Consider the following 22675-nt stretch of genomic DNA (forward strand, 5'->3'; position numbering starts at 1 on the left):
AACAAATATTAACAACCTTTACGCCATTGCTGCGGATGCCTGGGAGGGTTAGGGAATGCAAAATAAAAACAACCGGCCCAATAATAAAACACAATGCATGCAATGCAGCTAAAACAAACAGAGCAGATTAAACAAGTAATCAGCTCACACAGCTTAAAAAGCTTGGGCAAATAAATCAAGTCTGAAAGTGGTGCTTAAATGATAGCAGCATCAGCACCAATCATACCTTGGAAAGGGGAGGGGGAGCACTTGGGAGAAGGTTCTATCCTGTATCACTCACCGCAGAGCAAGCTTCTCCCAATGCAGAGAAGATGCTCCTCTGGGGTTCTGAGGGCATGGGCAGGCTGATGAAGAGAAGAGGTTCCTTCAAGTATTTGGGTTCCAAGCCGATTATCTATCTATCCCTGAATTTTATATGCACACTAAGTCTGAGATTGATGATACACAGCCAGCAGGGTGCTCACAGCCCCCTAATGTGTTTCGTTGAGCTCAGATGAGCTCTTGTTAGTAATCTGAGAATTCCTGTTTTAAAAGCTTCTGGTTTTAAAAAGAGAGAGAACAGATTTTAAACACTGCAGTGGGTACACGTCTGACCATGGCGTTGACGTACAATTGAGAAATACCCGCCGTGGTCTTGAGTTCTTAGTCCTCATCCCTTCAAAACCCAACAGACCATTTCCCTAAGTGGCACTGAAATTGCCACCATGTTTCTCTTGCAATATTTATATGGTCACTGATATTGTGGACCAGCAAAGTTCACCCCTGGCCAATGTACATTCGGATTTCAAAGAAAACTCTGTTGAGCAAGAGATGTTGAAAGCTGCTTCTTCTGTAGCTCATCTGAATATTTGATGGAGATTAGAGGAACAAGGACTCAGTTGCAAAGCAGAGGAGGTGGGCATGGTTTAAAATGAGGAGATGAGAGGGGGGGGACTTTATCCTGTCCCAGACCAATTTCCCCCTTGAATCTTCTTCCTGCCCTTGGCTATGATGGAAGAAAAACGCATCCAGAATCCCAGCAACTGGGGAGGAAGTGGTGAGTGATGTGGTGTGCCCTATTTCCTCTCATCACTTCTCTGCTTCAGATCATTCCCTTAATCCCACTGCTTTGCAGCTGTTTGGAGAGCAAAATTCTAAGACCCATGCTGTCCACTGGATACATAGCTCCACCATCAGAAAAGCCACTTTGTGGCGTTTCATCAGTGAACAAAATGTTGACAGCAAGTGAGTGTTGCATAACTATGAAGACCAGCTTCCTGGAAGCCAGCTGCTCTCATCCAAGCATGAGCAGTTTCCAGAGGCGTGCGAAGACTTTTTATTTGGACTGGGTTTTTCGTCTCCTGTTAAAATTATGTATGCAGAACTTTATGACATCACGTTCCAAGTCTTAGGAATAGCCAATGTTGGTGGGAAGGGGTGAAAGGAGAAGAGTTGGAGAATAAATGCACACATCTGTGCATTGCAGGGTTATCTATGAGAAAGCCGAAGGCATGTTCATATTTGGTTACCTGTTAATCAACATATACAACAAACTTTGCTGGGTTCGTTAAGAATGACAGATTTGGGAGTTATAATAATAATAATAATAATTTATTATTTGTACCCCGCCCATCTGGCTGGGTTTCCCCAGCCACTCTGGGCGGCTTCCATAGAAACCAAAAACCCCACTAAAATATCATACATTAAAAACTTCCCTGAACAGGGCTGCCTTAAGATGTCTTCTGAATGTCAGGTAGTTGTTTATCGCTTTGACATCTGATGGGAGGGCGTTCCACAGGGCGGGCGCCACTACCGAGAAGGCTATTCTATTTCACCCAGAAAACATTGTGCTATTATGGGGCAACATGCAATGGCCCAAATATTTTGTTGGATTTCTGAACCGGGAATTCCTCAGTGATCTTTGCTAGTTCTCCTTTTGTTGTTGTTGTTGCTATTTGACTCCTTGTGATCCTAGCTCCTGGTGTCATTAGATCATTTGCCTTTTATATTTTCAGACATGATTCTTGATCAACAAGTAGGCTCGGGACAGCTCAGCGAAGATGTTCGCCACAGGGTGCACGAAGCTCTGCTCAAACAGCACCACCATCAGAATCAGAAGAAGCTAAGCAATAGGATCCCAATAGTCAGGTCCTTTGCTGATATTGGCAAGAAACAGTCTGAACCTCATTCCATGGACAAAAATGGTAAAGTGTCATGTTATTTCAGTAATAATTACTGGCAGCTCTTGCAAGATATTTGTCAAGTGAAACACATGTATTGCACACCTTCAAACCTGAAAGCGATTGGCACCCCAGCCTTAAACTACTGCCTCTTCCCGTGTCACTGGCACAACTTCACTGCAACACCTGTATAACCTATCACATTAGAGAGCATTCTTCTCTTTAGTTTTTTCCTTGCTGATCATAGTGAGAGCAGGCTGTGGTCCATTCACTTTGGAAAGCTAACACTACAAGATCTGGGAATAGGACTTTCTTGGCAGTGTCCCAGGAATTACAGAAGAGTTTCCTGATAGAGTTTGCCAACCTGGTAAACAGACTGAAAGGCCAACAGGGCAGCTTGTGCAGTCCTTCTGTTTATGCCAGGTGTTCAGGGATGTGCTCCAGTTTAATTAGTTTCTCCATTTCCAGTTGAATTAGATTCTGTTTTTACAATAGGTCCCCCCCCCCCCGTTGTTTTGGTATATATACTGTAGCCACAAATACTTGATAGCTTGCAAATGGATCATACAGTACCTTTATTGATTTCAATTGTAAGCCATTTCATGTTTTGTAATATGCAGCGGAGAAGGTATTTGCAGTAGGAAGTCAAATAAAGGTTTTGTGGTGTTATGCAGGCATGGCTGCAGTTACGCCATTTCCCAAGCGATAAAGAGTTGGCACATCAAGTCTCTGAGATCAGAAAGGGTGGCAATTTCAGACTAGGGAAAACCTAATTATATTGTCTTCAAGAGACTCTTCAATTAAGAGACTTTGTAAGTAAGTAGGCCTGTCCTTGTGCCATAAGACAAAGCCCTCGGTCAAGCTGAAATCAGTCAACTCCAGGTAAGCTGTTTGAGGATTGCAGCTGAAATGCCTGAAGGTATAGTCTGCAGACTACTTAAAGCTGATATAGTTATATCTAAGATTCTTTTTGACAGTGGCAATGGTGTGTGAGTAAGATCAAAACAGGTACTGTATATTCATATTCTGTGTTCCATAAGGATACATCAAGCCTTCATAAAGTATGTGATTAGGCTTTAATGCAATTGCAAATTATAACACAAGTCAAGAGATGATTCCATTGATGTTTCAAATTCCTACTCATTAAGGGTAATTATTTCCAATGATACATTTTTTTTAAAAAAAAGATTCTCTGAAAAATTAAGCACATGTAGGAAGTGTTACAAGTAATGGGCAGGGCAGACTTGCTAGGGCACTAGATGAATGAATTTAGACAGCAAAAGCCTGGATCTGGGAGGGCATTTTTGAAGCTTCCAGCAATGTAAAGCACAGATTCTAAGATTGCATTCGGAAATAGAAGCAGGTATGACCCTTCTTTAAAGTGAAAGTACTCTGGGCTTCAGTTGATGCTATTTCCAAAATGCTGAAGCTTGCCATTGTGCCTTGCTTACATATTATCAACTGCTGATTGCTTAAAAACTTACTTATACTGAAGTGCTATGCCTTTGTCTGAACTATACTATTTTGGACTGCTGGTATGGGGCTTATATGATTCAGTGCTCTTCCATATAAAAAAATTTCCTGCACACAGAAAACTAGATATAAAGGAGAAACGTTCTAGTCTAGATTTTTTTCTTGACGTGCTTGATTTATTATTATTATTTTGGGGGAATCTTGTGAGCCGCTCCCTGCAATCTGAAGTGCTGCAAGTTTGATACAGTTTGACAGCCTCAGTGAGAATTAGTTAGATTTATTCCATTTTAGGAAGCATTTAAAAAAACTAGTGTAGTTTTGTTTTCAAAGAAGCCTAAAAGCCTTGCTAATGTTTGAGACCATGAGGCACCCTCAAATAAATGGCCACGGCCAATATATATAATAAGCACTACATAACTTAGGTTTAGGAGGTAATGTTTCATGATCTCAAGTCTTGCTCGTTTTGAGGATCTAAATTTCTTATATTGGTCATCTTTTGTTTATTTTATTTATTTGTAATGTTTTAGCCATTGAGTCTTTCTTTCTTTGGGATTCATATTTTCAATTTGGTATCAGTCACCACCAATAGTCGACTTGCAGTCCAGTCTCCACAAAGTGCTGAGCTAGAACATATACCAGTGAAAGAAATGGGATTTGTGCTAGGACACTGACTTTAAATGGGCCGAAAGCTTATGAGAATTGATTCCCAGAAACTGTGTTCAATAGTTGATGAATAGCTGAAGTAATAATGTGCCACTGAGCATGTGCAGAGTGGTAACGAGTAACCATAGTCCACCCATCTAGGGTTTTCAGGACATCTTGTGTGGCTCCAGCTCCAGCAGATCTCTTCTTAGAACTCAACAGTCACATGTTATCTATCTAGAATCTCTGTTTAAGATTGCTGTCCTGCATTCTTTCAATGTTTAAGGCCATTTCATGTTTGCAACATCTGATCAAGTCTGGCATCTCTCCTCTCATTGTAGTGAGTCTTTAGCTGCCTATTTCCCACCCCCACCCCCTTGTACATTCATCCTTTTCTATTTTACTGCTTTTGTTCTTTTTTTTAAAAAAAATACTTGTAGTTCAGTATCTTGAAATAAAGGTCACGTATCTCTTGATCACCTTCACCTCATAGTGAACCCTTTCTTCTCCCTATGTTCTTGTTTGTGCCCATGAATAACTAACTGTATGTTATCTAAACTCTGCTGTTGTGTCAGTCATCTTCACTTTTCTTTATTTTGGTCTGTCTTTGTTGTATCTGTCTTCTAACAGGCTCATCTCATCTCTCTACCTCCCTCATCTTCTAATCTTTGGGTTCTCTAAGCTCCTTGAAGGTTCAGAGGTAGTGTACTACAAAACTATCTTGCATGAGCTTTAGGCCAATTCAAATGTTCATTCATGTTTTCACATCCGTTTCTTCCAGCATGATGTTTTTCATTGTTAATCTAGTCAATCACTTGATCTTCAGGATTTCTGCCAGAATGCTATTAATAGCTATTCCAGCTTAGTTCGACTCTTTTTTTATATACACAAACGAGAGAGACATACAGAGTCTTAACACATTTCTGTTCAGATGGTAGAAATCACTGTTGTGTTGGTATGATTTATTTTTATGTTCTTTATATTTTTTAAAAAAAACACATTTAGGTTAAATAAAAATGCAGGGTGGTTCGTACAATAAATCTTGTATCTTAACACTGTATAAACTTGCATCAGTTTTATATCAATTGAACTATCATGGTTTCTTCCAAAGGTTCCTGGGCATTATAGTTTGGTTACAGCTTACTCCAGGCTTTGGCAACCTGGTGCCCTCTGCATGTTTTGGGGTGCAGTTCCCACCTGTTTGCAACACTGCAGTTATGCTGGCTTTTAGTTCATTTTATACGGGAGGCCAGGGACGCGGGTGGCGCTGTGGGTTAAACCTCAGCGCCTAGGACTTGCCGATCGCATGGTCGGCGGTTTGAATCCCCGCGGCAGGGTGCGCTCCCGTTGCTCAGTCCCAGCGCCTGCCAACCTAGCAGTTCGAAAGCACCCATGGGTGCAAGTAGATAAATAGGGACAACTTACTAGCGGGAAGGTAAACGGCGTTTCCGTGTGTGGCTCTGGCTCGCCAGAGTAGCTTTGTCACGCTGGCCATGTGACCCGGAAGTGTCTGTGGACAGCGCTGGCTCCCGGCCTCTAGAGTGAGATGAGCGCATAACCCTAGAGTCTGTCAAGACTGGCCCGTACGGGCAGGGGTACCTTTACCTTTTACCTTTTATATGGGAGGCCACCAAGTTGTTGAAGACAGCCCTGCACATACCCCCACAGAACTACAGTTCCCAGAGTCCTTCGGTGGAGAAAGCATGACTATTAAACAGTTTAAGGCTGCAATCCCAAACACACTTATTAGGGAGTAAACGCCATCAATCACAGTGGAGCCTTCTTTTCCAATGAAACATGCATAGCATTGGTCTGCAGGATCTGTAAATAATTTCAGAGGGCTCAAAGTATGCCCTCTGACAGTGGCCAGCTAGATGCCCTGATAACAATGCACAGCTAGATTATCTCAGTTGGTCCACATTGTTTTGAAAACATTTGGGATAGTGGGGAAAATATGTATTGCTCCTGCTCCTACAAGCAATTTGGGTTGAGAACATGGCATGAGAAAAAGGCATTCGGCTTTTGACTCCATGTTTCACATGCCTAGAATATGAAGCGTACGTGATACTCTTAAACACCTCTTTCATTTTTATTTGTTAATAATACAGATAATTGTTAGTATTCTGTAATAACAATTTTTTCCAGCAGGTCAGCTTGTTTCCCCACAGTCTGCACCAGCCAGCATTGAAACAAAAAATGACGTGAGCAGAGAAAACAGCAGCGTTGATTTCAGCAAGGTAAGACTTTTACCGTCTTGAATCTTTGGATGGTAAGGATGTAGTTTAGGTGTGTTCAATAAAGCATGTCTCATCTCAGTGTTATGAGTTGTTGCCAGTCATTGTTTCATACCACACACATTTTACTTAGAATAAAAGGGGGGGATGTTTAATAATTTAAAGTAAACTATTTTTTCCCCTTGAAAATGTTGGGTCATTTCATTGCATACCACTGTGAAGACATCATGAAACTTTAGAAGAGACTGTTTAGTGTCTGAGTTTGAAGATTTTTTGAGGGCCCGTGAGAAATCAGCAACAAGGGAATGCTCTCAGGCCAGTCGCATCTCTGACAATGGAATAGGGGGAAAGAGCTCCAAGAGAGAGACTCAGAACATCTTTCTGCAGCATCGTCCAGATGCATGCATTCGCCCTTCCCATGAATACCTGCAACCCCAGAAGTAAGCCCTACATTTCCAAGAGCTAAAGATCCAACTAGTCTTGTGGCAGTGGAATCCTGGGGGCTCTTTGGTCAAGGTTCTTGCACTAGACTTCCACTTTCTTCTCATTGGCTGCCCTGTTGTTACTGAGTGGCCTGTAGCTCTGGTAGAACATGTAGCTTTCCACATAGAAGGTCTCAGGTTCAACCTTGGGCATCTCCATGGAGGGCTGGGGAAGACCTCTGTCTCAAATCCTGCACAGCCATTGCAAGTCAGCATAGACAATAACAATCTAGGTGGCCTAATGGTATAAGGCAGATTCCTATGTTCCTTACCTTCAAAAGTGGCTTCTGCCACTTCTTTCTTGGGATGAAGCCCAAGAAACTTAGTGTGTCTAGGACTAGCTAGCCTATGAAAGAAAGTGGAATCCATCACAATGGGATTCTTTGTTTAGAAACTCCAGTCTGCAGGTCTGAAAAGGTCCACCAGGTCTTGCCATTTGGTTCACCCACCTGCCCCACACTCTGTTGCCAAATGTGGGGCAGGTAAAAGACACCACTGGGTGAAAAGGAGTGTGCAGGTGCCATCAGTCAGCAGCCCCTGCAGATCTCAGCATTTTACCTCACAGCTGATCTTTGGGGCTTGCATAGGGCTACACATGGACTTCTGTGCACACCATCATGTAAAAGTGGGTCACCTGACATCACTGTGACATTGGGTGATTGGCAAGGGATTGTCCACCAAGTGGTGGGAGAGGTAAGGATCTGGCCCACCAGCTGGATCCAGTTCCTGGTTTAGAGAGCCGCATTTCCTGGCTGCCCCCAGGACTCCATGATTCATTATTTCAATGCTGAAATTTATATGAACATTTGTACTGCCCTACAATCATAGCCAGGGACATGGGTGGCGTTGTGGGTTAAACCACACAGCCTAGGACTTGGTGATCAGAAGGTCGGCGGTTCAAATCTCCGTGACAGGGTGAGCTCCCATTGCTCAGTCCCTGCTCCTGCCCACCTAGCAGTTCAAAAGCACATCAAAGTGCAAGTAGATAAATAGGTACCGCTCCGGCGGGAAGGTAAACGGCGTTTCCATGTGCTTCTCTGGTTCACCAGAAGCAGCTTAGTCGTGCTGGCCACATGACCCGGAAGCTGTACCCTCGGCCAATAAAGCGAGATGAGCGCCGCAACCCCAGAGTTGGTCACGACTGGACCTAATGGTCAGGGGTCCCTTTACCTTTACAATCATAGCCAAGCCCCCCCCCCCCCGAGTTTTTAGTCTTGGCATTTTCAGAGGCAAGAGTGGCTGTTGAAGCCAGTCCCATGTTGTTAAATTGTGTGTGATGGCGAGGAATCCTCTGTAGTTTTAGACCTAATCTGTTACTACTTATGCTGGGGCAATCACTTTGCCTTTGGTACACAGCTCTGGAGTAAAATGGATTCTGGATTACATTTGGTTTTTTTCCGGTAGATCTGTGCATCAGGCTACAATCTTGATTTCTTAGCCTGCTTGCCTACAAGCCAGGTGATTGCAAAATCACAGCCAGGTTTTAGACCGCAAGCTAAATCTTAGCTCCTGCGCCATGCCGTGATATTTCGTTGCTTACTGCAATGAATGCATCACAGCATTGGCTGTTGAAAGAGCACCAGGGGGAAAAAGTGGAGACCTAGTGCTTGCCTGATTGAGAACCCTTGCCATGTATTTTTGGAGTGGACAGTTTTCACTACAAAGGTGCCCTGAAAGCACATTTGCATGAGATATAGGTTTGACAGCTACAGCCACACTGGTTGGCCTCAGTTGACCATAGCTTGGGGTGAACGCAGACTGGTAGCAGGATATATTTTTCCCAACCATGATTCTCTTCTAAGGGAATTGATGCGAGCAGTGCTTTGAATCCGTTGTTGAATGTGACATCCAGTCAGTGTAACCGAGCCAGAAACTAGTTATGTGCTTGCTCCATCTGGTGCCAGACAGAATATGAGAAGCAGCTTTTTGTACCAGCTGAAGTCTGTTAATTGTGCGTGCAGGGACTAGGAGACCAACAAAAAGGGCATAACAGTAGTCTATTTGGGATGAAACAAAGACATGAAAAAGGACACCTGCATCAGGAAGAGAGAGAGAGAGAGGTGAGGACCTACTCTGGCTATCTTTCTACGGTGATTGCGAGCAGAGTCTATTTCTAAATGTCCATACTGGGTTCAAAACCATGCTATGTCAGTGCAGTTGGCAAAAGCACAGATTCTGTACACAACATTCACATTTTTTAAAAAAGCAAATACCCCACAACCCTTCAACTGCTCTGAAGGCTGAGGATAAGCTCCCACATATATAGAACATTCAAAGGCGGTTGTGGGGCGGGGAGCAAAACAAACAAATAAATCCAGACAAACATATAAAACATTCTGCAAGATTCCCAAAGAGAACCTCACTAAATATTACCTTCCAGTCCAAGCCTACACATGCCTGCTCAGAAGTAAGTACCATTGAGTACAGTGGGGCTTACTCACAGGTAAGAGTGTATAGGTTTGAGGTATGAGAGACCCTAATTAAAAGCGAATTTTAAAAAAGGAAAGTCATAGATGCTCTGGAAGATATTTAGAGATATTTAGGCTCCGGGGAGCCTCCATCAAACATACTGGCCACTGGACAGACATGCAAAAAGGATATTGCCTTCCTTTCTCCTCTAGAGCATTGACAAAACTCAGACTTTCAGCATGCAGGAATACTATAACTATGCATGTGGGGACTTACAAAACGTGGGGCATTGAGGGTGGCAAACAGCCCTTTATTTAAATTTCAAGTTTCATGAACATTCATTTCCCGAGCCAATATTGCGCAGTGAGAAGAATGTTGGATCCAGGCTCAAATCTCCATTCGGCCATGGAGGTTATGGGGTTAGTCACACTCTGACCTGCTTCAAGTGTCACGCTAAGATGAGCCGTGGGTTAGCTCAAACATGTGAGCATTTATACTCCTAGAAAGGAGATTGCTCCTGTGCTCCATCCCCCTGCTGCTGCGCTGCCATGGGCTCAGTCATTGTTTGCCTTAGTGTGTCCAAGCCAGGGATCATGGTTTGACTCGCCCTTAGGCAAACCATGGGCTGCAACCAAGCTTTGTTCTTGGGTTCACCTGAAGGTGACAATAAATGCAGTAGTAATAGCAGCAGCAATAATAATACTAATACTAATACTAATACTAATAATAATAATAATAATAATAATAATAATAATAATACACTTGCTGGTCATAAAGCCTAATGGCCACTGTTGATTCATTATGCTTTATGGAAGCACCCTCCCCTCTGTAAATGAAATGTCACAAATACTTCATAACTTACCATAAGCCTCCATTGATGTTTGAGGAAACATTAATGTGGTAATCAGGGGTGGGTTCTCAAGGGATTGCTTCATTTGCTGGCCAGTTATTTTTGCAATTGCCGGAGGTGCTGCAGATTCAATTCTTGTGTGCGTGCGCGCGCCATATTCTCCTTCATGGAAAGTTGTCAGCAGACATGGCAAAGGACATGAAAAATTGGCAGGAAAAATGTCCTTCCGGTCTGCATGCACCCACATTCTCTTTCTGCGCTGTCCTTCCTGCTTTCCCCCGTGGTGCACACCTTGGGCAGTAGCAGCTGACTACCTCCCCAGAAGCAGCTATGCACCAAAGCACAAAATAAAGAATGCATTTGTCTGCTTCTACATGCTTCCTTAAGGCCCTGTGTTTTTTGGACTGGTGAAATTTCGATCAGTGGAAATTGGGGAGCATGTGCACATGCTGTGTGTGTCTGTGAAGAAATGCATCGTATATACATGCACATAGTCAGGGGTGCCAGCTTGAATAAAATATTGGGGGGGTGGTGGTGTCCCCAGGTAAGCCCCTCTCCACATAATCAATTACATGACACAGCACAAACACGTCATTTGAATGGCAACGCCCATCAACTTTTGAGGGGGCCTCAAATATTTTATGGGGAGGGCAAAGGGCCCTCGCTCCCTAGGAGTTGGTTCCTATGAACACAATTCCTCCACAGAAAAGCACTCCCACTGTATACGAGTCCTCAATTAGAGCCTTTCAATCAAAAGTCACTTGAAATCCCTTCCAAGCGTGTACATATGCTATCCTCCATCTGTGGCAAACCCCTATCTGAAAAGTAGTCACAATTTTAAGTGATCCTTGATAATTCCTTGGTACTGGATCGATATATAAACTTAAAATTATTTCCCCATAAGAGATATATATATAAGATGGCAAAAAACAACACAACAGTGAAAAGGGGCTTTGTTTGGCCTTATTTTTGGGGGTGGGGGAGATGTTCAAGTTTTGAGAGAGATTTCATGACACAGACAACTCCATTACGCTTAAATTCTGTCTATGTGCCAGAGCCATTTGCAAGAAAGCAACTTTGTAAACAGTATTGAAGACACTGCACACTGGCGCTGACAGATGGCAGTGAGATAGACATTAAAATGGTCACTTTAACAGTTTATATTGGATTTGGTCACTGTTTTTGTGTTTAGATTGGTAATGGGAAAGCAAATGGGGAAAAGTATTGCAATTTGAAATTCTCAAAATATGAAGCTGTGATATCAATTTGAACATGTTGTTGTGTGAATCACTGTATTTTCCTCTTCATAACATTTAGAAAGGTAGTATAGGGAGAATGCAAATAGAATATGCTTACAAACGCCAGACAGTTGCCACTGTAAAATCAATGAAAGAAACAAAAAGGGGAAAAAATATTTAAAGCCTTTACATAATTTGACCAGTTTTGCTAACTAGGAACGAATCCTTCTAGCAACCAGGAATTTTAATGGCAATAGAGAATCGATGCACAGTTTGCCTACACTTTTAGCTTTTATTAAACCAATTTATTCTGGTTGAAAAGTCAAATTTGATTTCAATTCTGTTGTAATCAGAGTGAGAAGGAAAGGTAGGTATTCTAGAATACTGTATAGGCAAATGCAAAATTGTAATTTGCGAATCTTATCGTTAACACTTTGGCCAGAAATGGTGGAACTTACTGGAAGAATAAGAAATCAAGAGAATAAACTTTTTATAAAAGAATGGAAATGGTTTATTGAATATTTACAGATAAATTTTAAACAGATAAAAACACTGGCAGGATTATTGTAATAGCCTGCAGCTGCATAAGAATATATATATATATATATATATATATATATATATATATATATATATATATGATAAATAAATAAATAAGTTAAGTAAATCTGGATATGCAGAAGATATTAAAAATAAATTTAAGGAACCACAGAAAGAGGGGAAAGGAAGTCAGATTTTAAAATGTCAAAATGATTGTAAAATCAGTGAAATGTATGTATCTAAAAAGTATAAATAAAATTTAAAAAACCAAACAAAACCCCCACTTTGCCCAGAAAGTATTGATATTTTAAATTACTAGTTAACAGGGCTATACCATGGCCAGAACATATGCCATATGCCATTAAGGCATAACTATGCAGGTGGCGCTGTGGTCTAAACCACAGAGCCTAGGGCTTGCTGATCAGAAGGTTGGCGGTTTGAATCCCCGGGTGAGCTCCCATTGCTCGGTCCCTGCTCCTGCCAACCTAGCAGTTCGAAAGCACATCAAAGTGCAAGTAGATAAATAGGTACCGCTCTGGCGGGAAGGAAGGTAAACGGCGTTTCCGTGCGCTGCTCTGGTTTGCTGGCCACATCACCCGGAAACTGTATGCCGGCTCCCTCGGCCAGTAAAGCGAGATGAGTGCCGCAACCCCAGAGTCATCCGCGACTGGACCTAACGGTCAGGGGTCCCTTTACCTAACTGCCAACTATTATGCATAACTACCTATATTATGGCTACACGGAGGAGGAATTTAGGACATAATAGAGCCATTGCTGTAATATGGTACCTATCATCCTTACATTTGTATTTGCCAGAGTATCAGCACAGAAGTTCCTATCAATGGGGGTTCTTTCCTTCACTCACCTTTTTTCTCAGTAGAAAGATTAGATACCTTTTTGGGCCTTTGGAGTGTCAGGGATTTGAATGCTGATAATAGTGAATTGCTGTGCAGTACGGCTGCTCTCCTCCCCACTCCCTCCCTATTTCCTTAAAAAAAAATGCTAATGCACCACTGTCAATCCCTGCATAGTTACAGAACCACTTCCCTAGTTACTGTTAAGGGATCAAGAGGTGTTCCTAAGCTCTTCCATTTCTCAGTCTGATTACCCTTCAGAAAGCGCTAATTAGGGAGCTCTGTTTACAGTTTACCTTCTTAGGTTGCATAGGTGGAAAATCCTCCTTCAGACTTGATTCTAAGCATGTTTTGTGGTGAGAGATAACCAAAGACTGCCAGTTGGCAGCTTCCCAGCATTGCAAAGACTTGTGGCCAATATAATCCACTATGCTGGTGGCGCTCATTAAGAAATCTGAAGGCTGACAGACAAGGGAAATTATAGATGACACTCAAACATTCAGGGAAGGGAAATGCCACTGGCTGATTTCCATTGCCCATTGATTATTTCTATTAAATTTATACTGGCTAGTTTGTGGAAGATGTTAGGAGGAAGAAGATCCAGGAACATTAGCCATGCCTCTTCCCTCCCTGCATATTTACTCACATTCCCCTGCAACTTCCTCTGCCTTTGGGTGGGGAAACCTTCAGAAAAACCATTCAAGCCAAAGACAACAGTTTTCTTTTAGTGAGTGTAATCTGGGCAAAAACTCCCACCAATATACCTGGGGTGGAGAACCTGTGGCGTTCCAGATGTAGCTGTACCTTAGTTCCCATCAGCCCTAGCTAGTGCACAGGGAGTTTTTAAAAACATGTACACCCCTCTTTGCCTAAAGGCCTCAGAATGGTTTGCAACATAGAACAAGATTGTAGCCACACAACATGAATGAATGAATGGATCTTTATTTGCGTCATCCATCGGCCATAGCAATAAAACAACAATACGATATACAAAGAACAGAAATAAAAAGTCAATTATATAAAATGCATTTTAGGGTTTTGAATCAATAGTCAGATAGTGGCTCTTACACTGATTGCCCCAGCTAAAAACCTTGCAACCTTTGCTGTCACCTGCTCATCTTGAGCTGCCAAGAGAAAGGACACTGTGGCAGTGGTTGGGCGACCCGGAATGAATAATAAAAGAGGGGTGGTAATCTCATTCCTCAAGTCTTTATAAAGAGTGCAAGCCAGAAGGGCATGTGCCACTGATTCAGTAGTGCCATCTTCACAGGGACAATAACACAAAAGATTAAAAATAAATATTGGCTTACAACTCATAAGAAGTAACTACAGCATCAAACGATTCAGTTCCCTTCATCCAGAAATCTGCATCTACACCAGTTTCCTAAGAAAACAATGATGTGACTAGGCACATCTCTGTGGGGAGGACATTCTGTGGACATGGAGCCACCACTAAAAAGGCCCTGGCATGGGCCCCTGTGCTACTTGTGAGCTTCTAGTGTTGTTGGATTGCAGGTTCCCCACTCCTGAAATATGCCCCTGGAAAACCAAGGCTTGTCCCATTTTGCAGGATGTTTTACAGTTCATTTAACAGTTGATAGTGCATTGCATTGTAACTTTGGCATGTATTGCGTCAGCTGAAAACCCAAGCCCATTTACTTGTAAATTATTCTCACAAATTTCCATGGGACTTGCAGCCAATGACCACAATCCAGCATAGAATTAAACATATTGAATCAACAATCTTAACATGCCTAACTCTGTGCTGAACTACACCCAGGACTTCCCTGATAACATTGCTCTTTGTGCCATAGGACAGGATACATTAAGACACATTGCATATGTTCAATACAAAAGGACTACTAACCAACTTCCTGTTGCATCATTAGGCAAATGCTAAGACACGAGTTTGACATGCGGGAAAAAAAAATCAGCTGATTAACCAAGTATTCAGTTCGTTAACATTAAATGTAGTTAGGTGATTGCTGGGGCTTCGGAATGATGACAGCAGGTTTCTTGACGAGGTAACTTAATATTTAAAAGTCAAGTCCAGCATTTGCTGTGCTTTAGCAACAAGAAATAATCACCAACTTTGTAAAGAAGGGGTGGAGGTCTTGCGTCCCTCCAGATGTTGAACTACAACTTGCAGCATCCCTTGCCATGGCATGCCATGCCATGCTGGATGGTGCCAATGGAAGTTGAAGTTCAACAATATCTGGAGGGTTGCCCCTGGATTAAGCAAAAATAATGCTTGGAATACAAAAAGGCGTCTGTTTCATAAGGCTAAAGACTTCCTTGATTAACTGATAATGCTCTTTGAATCTGCAAAGTTTTCACTGATTGATCACGGCAGTTAACATATTTGAGATTGCTAATAAATAAATGCTAATCAACAATTGCTAAGTCGGTCTGTGGTTGGTGATCAACGATGCCATAAACTTACTGTGTCAGTGAAGTGAAAGAAAACAAGTTTTTGCATTTATCTGTGGTCTCTTGTTACTTCCCACAAGTTTCCGCTCCCCTCTGTGTGATGTCTTCCTTTTTCTACACATGATCAGGTTGACCTGCATTTCATGAAAAAGATCCCTCCTGGAGCCGAAGCGTCAAACATTCTGGTTGGCGAGCTGGAATTCCTGGACCGTGCTGTAGTGGCTTTTGTTAGGTTGTCTCCCGCCATGCTGCTTTCGGGACTAGCAGAAGTTCCAATCCCAACGAGGTGATTTTATAACCAGAGCCGAGAAAGAAAGGCACATTTCCCAGTTAACAAGCAAAGGACCAGGACCTAGATAGGCATTGCAAATGCTGCACGGAAGCCTCTTTAAATCATTTTATATGCCACACATTTCCATATGTGCACAGTAACAAAGTGCCAAACTGTGTGATTATGGCTGTTGCTTGCCTGGATGGAGAGAGGGGCGTGACAGAGGACAGCCGTCTAGAAACCTAACTTAAACATGGCTGAAATGTAGCCTGAAGCAGAAAGTTAGGAGCCCCATTTGTTGTTTCCTTCCCTTCTTTTTTGCCTCCAACGCGGGTGGCGCTGTGGGTTAAACCACAGTGCCCAGGACTTGCCGATCAGAAGGTCGGCGGTTCGAATCCCCGCGATGGGGTGAGCTCCCATTGCTCAGTCCCTGCTCCTGCCCACCTAGCAGTTCAAAAACGCATCAAAGTGCAAGTAGATAAATAGGTACCGCTCTGGTGGGAAGGTAAATGGCGTTTCCGTGCATTGCTCTGGTTCTCCAGAAGCGGCTTAGTCATGCTGGCCACATGACCCGGAAGCTGTACGCCGGCTCCCTCGGCCAATAAAGCAAGATGAGCACCACAACCCCAGAGTCGGTCACGACTGGACCTAATGGTCAGGGGTCCCTTTACCTTTACCATCCACCAGTGACATGTGATGTCTGGAAGGCTGCCCATGAGGGAGTGTATTCCTTCGCCTGGAAAATATCCCCTAACCCCTTGGTAGGAAATACACGAGCCTAAGGCCTTCTCCCAAACTTGCTGCCCATAGGAGCTGCCTTTGACTTCAGAACAGGCTTAATTGTCTCGCTAAAAACACACTTGGGTCAAGCTTTGGTTTTGTGCATCCGTTTTTAAAAGAAATCCTTCCACTTCAGGTCACTATTTTTTAAAAATGCCACAATCCATTCAGTCTATCTAGAAACACTGTAGGGGTTGTTTCTTTTTGCTTACTTTTAGTTTAAACGTGTTAGGGCTACATAACTGGATGTCCTTTGAATATTTTTGCTTTCCATTTGTTTGTAGATTTTTATTTATTCTTCTGGGACCTCTAGGAAAAGGCCAACAGTTCCATGAGATTGGCAGGTCAATTGGAACCTTAATGACAGATGAGGTATTTATCTATTAACCGCAGTTAAAGCTTACTTAGAAACAACCTGTTTAAACCTAAAAGTAAACCTGTGTTGAGATGTTTTTTGTCTCCCAAGTATACCTAAAGCACTTTGCTTGAATTGTAGGTAGCAGCTTTCACATTCTGCTTAAATCAAACTTCAATAATAAGCAAAGAGTTCACTATGCTAAAGTGTATTTTTTGTACATAGAAGACTTTCAGGGAAGTAAGTTACACGCTTTAAGCAGCTGTATGAATGTGTGGGATTTTATATGCCCTCCTTATAAGAAAAGTCTCATGTATTTTCTTGTGTCTCTGACAGGTGTTTCATGATGTTGCCTACAAAGCTAAAGATCGTAATGATTTGGTTGCTGGGATTGATGAGTTTCTCGACCAGGTGACAGTTCTCCCTCCTGGAGAATGGGACCCCACGATTCGTATAGAGCCCCCCAAAAATGTTCCCTCTCAGGTTTGTGTACATTTCATGTTTTTGTTGTTGTTGTTGTTGTTTTAATGTGAAGGGACTGTTATGTACTGAGTTGAATAGGATCCAAAATGCAGCAGTCTGATTGGTCCTAGAACAATAGGATCCAAAATGCAACAGTATGATTGGTCTGCAGGAGCCACCCAATCCAGCTCCAGGTGGAAGTGAATCCACAACCTGATTGGCCTACAGGAGAATCCAGGAATTAGCCAATCTCATGTGCAGCCCATTGTGTAAATAATGTATATAAAGCAGATATTTTGGGGGAACATTCATTCCTCCTCACCACTATGAGCTGAATAAAGAGCATGAAATCCATTCTCAACTCCGAGTATATTTCAGGGACTAAAGCAATAAAACCATTCCATTTTTGAAACAAGAATGGAGAATAGTATATCTCCATTGTCGCTTCTGCACACACCGCCACTATCTTAACATTTTTGAAATATTCCTCAAGATATTCAAAGGAAACCCTATCCTGTGCAAACAGGTGATTAGGATTTTGGATTATATAGCTGATATAAAATCAACGGAGCACATTGTTAGCTCAGGGGCCACATTCTGTCATGGATAGACTTCTGTGGGCCATGCACCAATGTAGGGTAGTGCCTATTGGCAAAAAAAATGAGTGGAACAATGGCTGTGACTTAACTCTATGCGGTAGGATACATTCCACCCATGCACAACTCACAGGCTTCTCTCTCGCCCCCCCGCCCCCGCACTCTCTTTCTCTATCCCTCCTTTTCAGTTATCCCAGTTCAAGGACACATTTGAAGCAGTAAAGAACACTTGAGGTGGGCACAGAGTAGGCCTGGTGAAAGGTAGTATCTGGGGAGAGTCCTGAGGGCTGATAAGAGAGACCTTGGAGCTCCATTCAGCGTTCGGACTAGAGGTTACCCACCTGTGTTTTACTAACCATTTCTGCTTTTACAGAACAGGGCATCCATTATATTTATTTTTACTGGTGTTACCCTTTTTACCATACAGAGGCAAATGTTTTGAATCCACGCCCACCCCAGCACACATAGCACATATGCTTCCACCCCTTGTTTACAGAGCCCCGTCTTGTGGGGCGCGAACGAAACATTGAGCATAATGATATCACCTCAGGCATCTTCTTTAACCAAATGCTTCGGGGACAGACTTGGGAGAAAATGTGGGGTGGTGACAGCAATTGCATCTATGGTGGTAACATGTCATTGGGCCCTTAGTAGGTGAGTAGTTAAGGAATATCATGCTCAAGCTGTTCCCATACTTGGGCCTCATTGTGCTTTACCAACTCCCCAAACTGTGGTTCTCTCCTGAGCAGAGTAGGTGATAAGGTTTCAAAACTCATGGGAGGGAAGATTGCCATCTAGAATCCTCCTGCCAGTATTTCTAGGGAGCAGGCGCCAACACTAACTGGTGATTTCCATGTGGCAGGGCTCATGCTGAAGCCAGGAGGAATGTTCTTAATTGATTAGCAGGTTCAAGTTGAGTCTGTCAATTTGCTGCTGGCAGTTAGCACCTCTCTGTGATTTCCATCACTTGTGGAGGGAATAATTCAAAGGGAATACCAGGAGTGTCACAGTGTGCTAGTTGACCTTAAGTAGTTTCCTTTCCCAATCCATGATTTGAAAAATGTAAAAACATACATACACACATAAACACAAATCACCTCTCTTTCTCTCATGTAGGAGAAGCGTAAGATTCCAGGTGTGCCAAATGGAACTGCTCCTCATGGAGACATTGCACCAGTTGGAGGTCACTCAGGACCAGAACTGCAACGTACTGGAAGGTTAGTAATAATTCAATTTTTTAAAAAAACTACAACAACAAACCAAATATTGTAATATATTTGTGGGGTTTTTTGTTTTTTAATAAGACATGGTTGGCTTAATTGTTTTTTTAAAAACATTTTGAAGTTTATTTTAGAGTTTTATAGTGTTTATGCCATATTTTCTTAACTAATAAGTGGGTTATAAATATTTTAAAGATTTTTTTATTTAAAAAATCCAAGGTCACTTTGCTTCCTAGCAGTTGAGCTTCTCCTGCTTGATCAGAACATCTGTGAAGAAAATTCACCAAGCCTCTTACCCCAAAGTGGTAAGACTACACCTTGAGGCCTTTAATAAAAGGCTGTATTTTTACACAATTAAAAGAATCCCTGTAGAACTACTTAAAGTGCAGTCAGTTTCCCACCTCAGTCAAACATTTTGCATGTATTTTTACTTATTTATTTCATTTATACCCCACCTTTTTCTTCAGGGAGCAATACATAGTTCTCCATACAACAACCCAGGGAGGTAGATTAGATTGAGAGTGAGTGACTGGCATCAGGTCACTCAGTGACCTTCAAGACGAGTGGTGATTTGAACCCTGGTCTCCTGCATGCTAGTCAAACGCTCTAACCACTATACCACACTGGCTGTCCTGTATAATGTTTCAGGGCATTAAGATACTTTAGAGAGGCATCGTATGCTTCGTATTTGACTTTTAAAGGTGAATGCAAAGAACACATTTTCACATTAGATTCGATAACAGTGATGAGTGTTTTTCAGTTCAAAAATTCATGAGGAAGTTTGGGTTCAAAGACTTACTCTGCTTTTTCTTCTTCTTCTCTCTCCCCCCCCCCCCCAATTCTGTAGGATTTTTGGGGGCTTGGTTTTAGATGTCAAGAGGAAAGCGCCATTCTTTCTGAGCGACTTCACTGACGCGTTCAGCCTGCAGTGCTTAGCTTCGTTTCTCTTTCTCTACTGTGCTTGCATGTCTCCTGTTATCACGTTTGGTGGTTTACTGGGAGAAGCAACGGATGGCCGCATAGTATGTGTCATATTTTGATCTGAATCTTCCCTATTATTTACGATTGGCACTTTACAAAAATTCCATGAATGAATTGTCTGTGTGTGCGCGCGCTTGGAATGTTCTATCTGATAAAAACGGCAACTATTGCAATCCATTGCCTCGATGCTGAAGTAATAGGTCTAACTTTTCCATTTCTCCCTTCCCACCCACCTGCAGAGTGCAATAGAATCTTTGTTTGGTGCATCGATGACCGGCATAGCCTATTCGCTCTTTGGTGGACAGCCTCTGACCATACTAGGGAGTACGGGCCCAGTTTTGGTGTTTGAAAAGATACTGTTCAAATTTTGCAAGTAAGTGATCCGTTTTTCTTCTTTTGAGAGTCTCCCTGTTTCCATACTCTGTTGTGTTTGCCTTGTGAGGGGTTACTGAAGCTGAAGGACAAGTTAGGATGATGATGATGATTATTTATTAAATTTTTATACAAAAATGTCTCTGCAATCAGTTCCAGGTCAACTGAACTTTAAGGCAAGTTCGAGTAGTTTTTAAAGAGGGATAGTGAGCAGCAGAGCAGGTGTAAGTAGAAACTTGCATTTCCTAAACAGCAGAACCTCTCACAAAGCTTTTCTCTGCCTTAATAATGAAATATGCTTTAACTTATCACGTTGATAAATGATCATAAACAGCCATTGTCTTTGCTGTGCTTTCCAGCAAAGGCATTTTGGGTTTTAATGTGTTTTCCCCGAGACAGCAACAAACTTAATAGGTCTGGGTCTGTGCATTTGCAATCCTGTCTCCATGTGCTTCCAGGGAATATGGGCTGTCGTACCTGTCTCTGAGAGCAAGCATTGGCTTGTGGACTGCAACTCTGTGTATCATCCTCGTTGCGACCGATGCCAGTTCGCTTGTGTGCTACATCACTCGGTTTACGGAAGAAGCTTTTGCGTCCCTTATCTGCATCATTTTCATTTACGAGGCCTTAGAGAAGCTCTTTCATCTCAGCGAGACATATCCAATCAACATGCATAACAGTTTGGAACAACTGACACATTACTCGTAAGTATGATTTCATCCGTTGTCCTGAAGAGATTTCCTTTGTTGCGGGGTGCTGTTCCCGTTGTGAGGAAGCCAAGGGGCTTCCCAATAGAAAGAGGACATTCATGTTTACATAATTTTACTAGGGCTTGCATCCTTCTGTGAAGTTCTGACAGGAAGAACCCCACATTTTCCAAAAGAAAGCTTCATTTCAACAGCATGAGCACCATGGCAATGGCTCACACATGTTGGGTTTGAATAAATAATCTGAGCAGTTAGAATATTTGTTACTCCCTGCCTCTAGGCAGTAATAGGGTGGGATTCAATTAATGAGCCCTATCAGCAGAAGCCATATGCTTCTTCTTGCACAATGGGGCTTCCCCCCTCCATTATACCCCACCCCAAAATGTGCCTGGAAGGGTTGGGAGAACCTCTGGAATGGCATGGAAGGTGGAGGAGGAGGGTGGTATTGTTCCATCTGGGAAGCCAGAACACTTGGCCCTGACAGAATGATTGACTTAAACTCAACATGGAATTTCTCCCATAATATTTTTTTAAAATTAATCCCGGCAAGCCAAAATTCCAATCCCATTTTTCAACACTGTTATCTAGAGGTGAGGCCCACATTGGCCATTGGTGAAGCTAGCCTTCATCAATTTGCTGCCCTCCAGGGTTTTTTTTTGAACTAGAAGTCCCATCAGTCCAAGCTCACTTTCTCTGGGACCTAGGAAGGTCATTTTGAATGCTGAGTTTGTCTTTGGTGGCATTGGCTACTCCTCCGAGTTTGGTGTCATCTGCAAATTTGATGAGCATTCCCTCAATTCTTTCACCCAAGTCATTTATAAAGATGTTGAACAACAACTGGCCCAGGACAGAACCTTGTGGCACCCCCTGAATTCCTTTTTCTTCAGAATGACAAGGAACATTTAGTGAGCACTGTTTATGTTTGGTCAGTCAGCCAGGTTACAGATTCACCTACACTTACCTGACCCAGCTCACATTTTAGCAGCTTCTTCACAAGCATAACATGAGGAACTTGATCAAAAGCCTTTAATTGCCACTGAAATCATTGGAAGTCTCAAACAATTTGTCCATTGATTTCCATGTAACCTAAGTTCAACTAACTTAGTCTGGATCCAGTCCATAGCCAGGGTGGCCAGATTCAAAAGGCGGCGAGGAGTCCTGCATCTCTTAATACTTGCGTCGAAAAGCAAACACAAGCCACGCCTGCTGAAATTAAAAGTGCAGGACCCTTGCTCACTTTTGCATTGGACCACCCTGACCATAGTGCTAAAATGCTAAACCATAGCGCTAAATCTGTTTGCCCTGAGCTGCGTTGTATGATGCCATTTTAGCTTCAGTGCGTAAAACTGCTAAGATAGATTGCTTTGAGTTCCCAGATCCTTCCTGGTCTCCCATTCCTGAGCAGTAGCAAGGTACGACAGTGAGATCTATAACAGGAGATACATGGGAGCAGTTTTACGTGCCAAAGATATCCAGGGATAATTGCGGCTGTCATATGAGGCAACTTTTATTATATTTAAAAAAAATTGCCGCCTGAGAAGTGAAACTGACAAAAAACATGACTGCTCAGAGGGGTTGTGTTTTACCGTTCAGTTCACGAGGCTGCTGCTGGATGAAGCG

The 22675-nt window shown here is 42.5% G+C and overlaps 1 protein-coding gene across 7 annotated transcripts in view; it reads left to right on the forward strand.

The window, feature by feature from the left end:
- The window catches only part of SLC4A10 (solute carrier family 4 member 10), a 169967-nt gene that overhangs the window by 107533 nt on the left and 39759 nt on the right, over nt 1-22675 (forward strand). For 4 of the 7 annotated variants that reach the window (XM_028747023.2, XM_028747040.2, XM_028747058.2 and 1 more), the window contains 10 exons: nt 1995-2183; nt 6420-6511; nt 8952-9050; nt 15440-15597; nt 16647-16734; nt 17054-17200; nt 18892-18992; nt 19843-20017; nt 20216-20349; nt 20807-21052. In XM_028747023.2, the coding sequence (XP_028602856.2) occupies nt 1995-2183; nt 6420-6511; nt 8952-9050; nt 15440-15597; nt 16647-16734; nt 17054-17200; nt 18892-18992; nt 19843-20017; nt 20216-20349; nt 20807-21052 (1429 nt within the window). The remainder of the gene's footprint in view (nt 1-1994; nt 2184-6419; nt 6512-8951; nt 9051-15439; nt 15598-16646; nt 16735-17053; nt 17201-18891; nt 18993-19842; nt 20018-20215; nt 20350-20806; nt 21053-22675) is intronic. The other 3 variants (XM_028747031.2, XM_028747066.2, XM_028747074.2) reach the window with 3 other exon arrangements.

The sequence above is a fragment of the Podarcis muralis genome, chromosome 1, assembly GCF_964188315.1.
Source record: "Podarcis muralis chromosome 1, rPodMur119.hap1.1, whole genome shotgun sequence".
Classification (NCBI taxonomy): Eukaryota; Metazoa; Chordata; class Lepidosauria; order Squamata; family Lacertidae; genus Podarcis; species Podarcis muralis.